General features: G+C 42.7%; 1 protein-coding gene across 2 annotated transcripts; it reads left to right on the top strand.

Moving 5' to 3' along the window:
* Positions 1-279: 279 nt before the first annotated feature.
* On the top strand, positions 280-6526 carry CLDND1 (claudin domain containing 1). Of its 2 annotated transcripts, XM_010182279.1 has the most exons (5): positions 280-438; positions 4055-4349; positions 5400-5507; positions 5887-6024; positions 6121-6526. In XM_010182279.1, the coding sequence occupies exons 2-5, from the start codon at positions 4061-4063 to the stop codon at positions 6339-6341; spliced, it is 756 nt and encodes a 251-aa protein (XP_010180581.1). In that variant the 5' UTR covers positions 280-438; positions 4055-4060; the 3' UTR covers positions 6342-6526. The 2 variants fall into 2 exon arrangements, with proteins under 2 accessions (XP_010180581.1, XP_010180582.1); XM_010182280.1 differs by lacking the exon at positions 280-438 and having other exon boundaries at positions 4058-4090; positions 6121-6380.
* The last annotated feature ends 242 nt before the right edge of the window (positions 6527-6768 follow it).

Below are 6768 nucleotides of genomic sequence, written 5' to 3'. Positions count from 1 at the left end.
CGGTCCCAGAGCGCGGCCCCGATAGTCGAGCGGTTGCAGGGCTCCGCGTTTGCGAGGGGGAGAGCCGTTCATACGGTCGCTTACCCCGCTGCATTGATACCTGCCGGCTGCATTGATTTGATGGGGCATGATGCTGCTCCCCTGAGGGCTTTTGCAGTCATTTTTTACCCCTTTTTAACATTTTTTTTTCCTGATTACTAACTCTGGGAGAATTCTGTTAAATAATTTCAAAATGAAATGGTGGTCTCAAGCTCTTTGGTTTGCTGTCTACTTCTAGATCACTTTTTGTGAGCTGGTGGTGTTGAAGCTGAATGAATGGAACAGTTAGGGCAGATAGGAAACTTGCATTTCATGCTCTCCACAAACAGCGCTGTGTCTCTGAAGTGATCTGGAATCCCTGCAGCCCTGTGTCCTGAGAGGCTCTGAGGAACTCTGAAGGTAAAAAAAAATAGGTTTGATAGCATTCCTTCCTAACCCTTGGTTACACTGAGTATTTAAAGGAGAATCCTGTTCAGTACTCTTGCCAGCCTTCTTCCCACATTTACACCTTCTTTTAGGCCATCTGCCTGTTCTGCTTTCCCAAAGAGCAGGTGTATTGCTAGCAAACACAGTCTTACTCTTTTGTGATGTGAAGTAAAACAAGTTTCCTACATGTGGTGTCCTGCTGTTGGCTCAGGAGAGTGATTGCTGTAACAGGATAAAAATATGCATGTTGTTGTATTCCCTTCTGCCATGGTACAGTAACTTCTTAAAATGCTAATCCATTCTCCAGTCTTAGAGTTGATTTTTTTTTCCCAGTAACTTCATTTTGTGCTGTTCTGTGGTGTTTGTTTTTCTTTTCAACTCTCCTGACTCGCCTTTTTTTCTCCTCCCATCTGTGAAGTGCATGCATCTAGTAATTCCCTTGAATGTTGCTGCTAGTTTGGCCTTCGCCTTCTCTTTTATGAGCTGATGCTTTGACATTTTTACGTGTCTCACTTCTTTCAAAAATATGTATAATACTCTGTGAAGCACTTCTACTTGAGTACCTGTTTACTACTGCCTTGTGTTGTCTTATATTCATTGCATATCTTAGTTTCAGCCATAACTTAATTGAAATAGCTTCTGCTGTTAGAATAAAATGTGCTGGCAGTGCCATACGAGCATACCTTTTGTGAAAACAATGAAGATTCTTGCTGACAGCCTATAAAGGCAAAGTATTTCTATTATCAGTCTTTGTCTTTATAATTAACATTAGCATCAGTAACATACCTCCTACCTATTTTTCTGTGTAGAACCTTTTGCACAGTGTGGCACGATCTCATAAACATGCAATGTCTTTCTTGGTGGTCTTTTCTGGTAACTCTTTCTTACTGACTGTGCTTACTACTCCCATTGAGCCCTGCTTGGGGATGGTTCACTGTCTTGTCCATATTGAAAATTCAACTGTGTTCTCACTGGGACAAATGCAACACCCACTAGATTGTGGCGACTGTAGCTACCTCAGTTGTTTCTACCTATCCCCAAAGCTGTGCATCACAAGGATTGAATGTCAGTAGATAGCTGTGTCCCTTCTACCAAGTGGGTAATGAACATTGGACAGTGCTTTAATTTACTGTTTGATGTTTAACACTTAATTCTGCTTGTGAACTGCTCTTGGTTGGCAGCTGATGCCAGCTCTGCGAAGTCCACTGTATGTCAGTGCACAGAAAGCTGGTTAGAAGTGTGTGGTTGCGTTTTAATGACGCTCTGGTAGGATTATTTCCACCATCAGTGTTCTGCACCTGACAGCAGGGATGTTGTATCTGAAAGTTAGAGTTTTTGAGCCAGTTGTTTATGTTAGGTACAAAGTTGATAGGACATTATTGTAAGCATTTATATTAAAAGTCAATGGCAACAAGCCAGTGGCCCAATAATGTTCTGCTTGTGTTCTTTTTCACCTGACACTGCTCTGAGGATGGAGCTTGTAGGTTCTTGTGATTCCTCTTTCCAGAGAGAGCCCTTTCTAAAGAGAGGAGTCTGTTGTAGAGGCTTCCTCTTGCTGTGAGTGTTACTCTAATAGAGCGGAAAATCCAGACCAGCCTGCTCGCCAGCCTGTTCTGCTGCTTGCTCTGAGGGTGAGTTCCCAGAGGATCTGCTCTGCCCTGAGCTCAGTGGGGCAGCAGAGAGGCAACACAGCCTTAGACTTGGAGGTGCCACTTGCCCTGTCTGCTCTGTTAGAAGTTTGTGAAGGGGAGGGGATCCCTCAGTGAACTCAGTGGGGATGAACAGCGAGGTCAGCCCTTTGCGACAACATGTTCTCTCTCTAGTCTGCTCATCCAGTGTCCTGTGTACCTCGAGCTGGCTGCTGGGGTATTGAAGGAGAATGGAACTATGTAACCAAGAATTAAACACTGCACAGAGTATTTGCTTTCAAATACTGAGTTTGATTTTATGTCTTCTAGATAAATAAGCCTAGATACAATGCTTTCTCCCTGTCAGTATTTGTCCTTACTTATAAAAGTTCACAGCTTGTGGATTATTGTTTAAGTACAATTGTGGTATGCTAACTTTGCGGTATTTTAAATGGATGCTGCTTGTTAGTTCACCAAAAATCAGTTCTGTTCGTACATATTGCTAAGGATGGAGTTAAATGAGACATACTGTCTGTAATATCCCTAGTATGGGTACACATAATTTCTCCTCCCCAGCCCTGTTAGCCAGTGTCAACCAAACAGAGGAGCAGATGGGAGAGAAAAGAAATAAGAATGGCATCGTTAGCAGCAAATACTGGTGCCTTTGAAACTCCATGTTTTAATTTGCACCTTTTTTCATAGTACAGAATTTCTTATTTGCAGATCTGACTTCAGTGCTCATGTTTTTCCTTGTGAATGTTGTGTTTTAAGGCATTTGCTGTTTCCAGTTGCGGTTCATTCAGTTGCAAAGAAGCTATACCAAAATATTTTGATCAAAGTATGTGGGAGTAGGGAGTAGAACAAGTAATAGACAAGAGCTGATTAGATAATAACTCATGTAACCAGACTAGCTCTGGTTCAACTTCAATTGATTTTTTTTTTTGCAAGTGCATCAAGCCTGATTTATCATAATCCATAGATTTAATCAAGCATAGAAAACACAAGAGCACGACAGGCATCCGAGAGTCGTCTGACGTTTTGCTCTACTTGGAGAACATTCCATATATTAGCAATCAATTACTCATTAAATCACATGTCATAAGCAGAAGCATGTGTGGTATTTATATTTTCCTGTATCTCCTTTGACCCTGAATTTATGCCATTTGTGAGCATGACCCTGCGAAGGGGGGCATAAGTGAACCCTAATACAGGGAGCCGGAGCAGGGTTCTAATGCCAGTGCATGAAGGTGTTTCAGTTTTGGAAGCCCTTGTCATCTTGTTCCCATGGAACAGGCCACCCCCCTGTACTGTTTTGGTTCTTCAGAAACATCATTGTATGTATTGTGGCATTATTGCAGCATCTGTCATAATTTCCAATAATTTCAGTCTTCATGTTCTGTCTCTAGTGCCCAGGTACATTCCTGTGCTTCCCTGCAGGTGTTCCGGCACCTTGGCATGCATGCCCTTTGTGAACAGTCTGAAGAAGCTTTTTTTGGCATGCTTGTGGTTCTTATTGTTGCTGTAAACACAAGCTTTGAAAGCCGTATGGGATGGCAAGCTAAAAATAACTTCTACCCTTGGTAATCTCTTAAGGAAAGATAAGTCATCTGCCTGGGCACTCTGGATGGATTCTCTGCAGTTCCCTACAATCAAGACCACAAATGGCAGTAAGCTGTGCCATCTGCTTTGGGGACACAAACCAGAGTTGCTATCGCAGATTGAGAGCAGCTAGTGCAGCCGGGCTGAGAGAAGAGCAGTATCCATGCCTTGAACTCACAGATCTTGTACTGTAGACTAGTTCAGTGTTCCTTTGATTCCAGCAAGTTGGAAAGAAAGGCATGCACATCCTATGGGGATGTCGTGCAAGAGGAATGATTTCACGAGTTTGATACTGCTAGGATAACTTTGCGTTTACTATTGGGAGAGTTACTCACTTGGCCCTCTTTCCTTACAGCAGCAAGGGCGCAATGATGGATAACCGCTTTGCTACAGCACTAGTCATTGCCTGTGTTCTCAGCCTCATCTCCACCATCTACATGGCTGCTTCCATTGGCACCGACTTTTGGTACGAATACCACACCCTGTCCCCAGCTGAGAATGTTAGTGAAGCTGGTAGGAGCATCTGGGAGGAATTTGTCAGCGAAGAGGCAGATGAGAAGACCTACACAGATGCGCTTTTCCGGTGCAACGGCACGGTTGGATTGTGGCGGAGGTGTATCACTGTACCCAAAAACTCCCACTGGTACAGCCCACCAGGTATCTCTGGAGCAATTAACTCTTCCCTAGCTTGCCTGGGGCGGTATGTGCAAACTTCCTCACAGCATATTCATACTACTTCATTCCTCCAGAATGCTTATTTCTAGCTTGTGTGTTTTGGTTTATTTTCTTTTTTAATAAAGACAGACTACACTTTTAAAGAATCAAAAGACTAATTGGTCTGTGGCTGTTAGTGCTACAGACTCTGGATTTCACACGTGATACTTGATCTAAATTTGATCTAGTATAACTTGATTTTCTTTTGCATTGGCTGTCCAACTGGGGATACAGTTATAGTTGCTTTGCCAGTTACTGTCTTTTTTAGGAGAGGTGCTGGGATTCAGCTATGGAATAAAGATACTACTTTATCAAGGGGCACTCACTCCTTTTAGCTAGTTGTTCATTTTGCTCGCATGTCACAAACGTCCCACTGTTGCATCGGCACATTTTTGCTTTCTTGTACCATAGCGCTGGGTATAGAATGAAATATTTGTATTCTTTTTCACAATGGTTGGGGGCTAAAAAAGTGTGTGGCGAGCAGTGACTGTAATTGCTTCAAAGTAGATTTTGGACACGTACTGTGTGTATGAAGCCCTTCAATTTGAACCCTCTTAAAAAAATGTACTCTCAAACACTTCTGGAGGAAAACTATCCCATTTTTGATTGAAGTGTTTAGTTCAATACTACATTCTGCGCATGAAGATGAGCACAGCTTAGTTAGAGGACTCTGAATACGAGGATATATAACAACAGAATTGAGCATTGTATGCCACATTTCTTTCCCAATCTGTCAAGCATGGCACATTTATCTGTGGATAGCCCAGGTAAGTTTGAAGATTCTGCATGTTTGAATGCTGTCCCTCATTGTAGTAACTAGGTTATGACAACTACATTATGCTAAGGCATCCTACAATTCTGCTTCGAGAGGTAATTTTTTCTCTCAAATGGAACTTGGCGGAGCTTCCCAGCTGAAATGATTGGGAATGAAGGAATTGAAAAGGGGGTAGGGGAAGGCACCTAATTTTTTTTCTTTTGTTTTTTCCCCCACAGAAACTGATATGACTACAAATTGCATCAGTTTTTCCCTCTCTGATCAGTTTATGGAAAAGTATGTAGAGCCTGGAAATCACAATAGCGGCCCAGATCTGAATCGGACTTGTAAGTGTCTTTTCACTTCTGGCAGGTAAACAAGTAGGATAAAAAAAAAGTTTCTCAAATACAGTCACTAGTGAGAAAGACATTTATCTCTTGCTCTGCATTTATTGTTTGGTTGGTTTTTTTACAGTACCACAGGTCAAAGTTTAAAAGAAAGATGTCTTTGCAAATATTTTGCCCATGAATGCAGTACAGGAATTTGGAGGTTAACAAATGAAGTTCCTCCTGCTTCAGTGTGGAGTCTTTGGTCCTTTTTAGCTATGTGTGTAGAATGTCTGATGAAGCAGAAGCAGCATGGATAGAAGGGAATATAAGACAGTGGGAAAAGATCAGTTTCTAGCACATCTTCAACAACTTTGTATCGTATTTTTTTCATATGCAGATCTCTGGCGACTGCAGTTTCTCCTGCCCTTTGTCAGCCTCGGCCTCATGTGCTTTGGGGCTCTGATTGGGCTCTGTGCTTGTGCCTGTCGCAGCCTTTACCCTGCCATTGCCACTGGAGTCCTCCATTTCCTAGCAGGTAGGTCTCCTGCCATCTACCTCTTCCAGAAGCTCGTAGCAACAGCCAGAGCACTTCAACAGTGAGCTCATTGTGCTTTACTGCTTTCTTCCCCAGGGCTTTGTACGCTGGGCCTGGTTGGCTGCTATGTAGCTGGGATTGAGCTGCTCCATAAGAAGCTGCCGCTGCCTAAAGATGTGAGGGGTGAATTCGGCTGGTCCTTCTGCCTGGCCTGTGTCTCGGCACCTTTGCAGTTTATGGCAGCTGCTCTTTTCATCTGGGCGGCTCGCACCAACAGAAAGGAATTCACTCTCTTGAAAGCATACCGTGTAGCATAAGTGCTGCTACCAGAGTATTGGATTTCCACGTTATAGCCTCTTCTCCTGCCAACCCTTACTATTTTTTTTTTCTTTTAGAGTTTTACCTTGTACTGCATGCTTCTTGCCAGTTGAGGCAATTAGCCTGCAGGCCCTGAAGACAAAGACCTCTGGGCTAAATGGCCAAACTCTGCCAGAAGTCTGCAGAACTTGAACAGGTTTTTAAATATTTTTTTTTAAGGATTATGATGATTTTTTTAAACTTCGTTTGGTTTTTGAGTATCTTCTCGATTAGGTGTACATGCCCCTTCCTAATTTTATTACCCTGTCAGCCTGGAGGAAATAGGATTGGTGGCGTGATGTGGAAGAGAGATAGGAAAACAAAAGGTACAGGTTGACAAGAATAGGAACCTCAGTGCACAAACAATAAATAATTGGGAGCTATTTA

Source organism: Mesitornis unicolor, unplaced genomic scaffold (assembly GCF_000695765.1).
Source record: "Mesitornis unicolor isolate BGI_N332 unplaced genomic scaffold, ASM69576v1 scaffold6274, whole genome shotgun sequence".
NCBI lineage: Eukaryota > Metazoa > Chordata > Aves > Mesitornithiformes > Mesitornithidae > Mesitornis > Mesitornis unicolor.
This window is presented reverse-complemented; position numbering and strand designations above follow the sequence as displayed.

Bases quoted from the DNA above. Each gene is read 5' to 3' on its own strand.
- CLDND1 (XM_010182279.1), top strand. From the start codon at position 4,061: ATGATGGATAACCGCTTTGCTACAGCACTAGTCATTGCCTGTGTTCTC. The intron at 4,350-5,399 runs GTATCTCTGGAG...TTTCCCCCACAG, and splicing joins CCACTGGTACAGCCCACCAG to AAACTGATATGACTACAAAT. The intron at 5,508-5,886 runs GTAAGTGTCTTT...TTTCATATGCAG, and splicing joins CCCAGATCTGAATCGGACTT to ATCTCTGGCGACTGCAGTTT.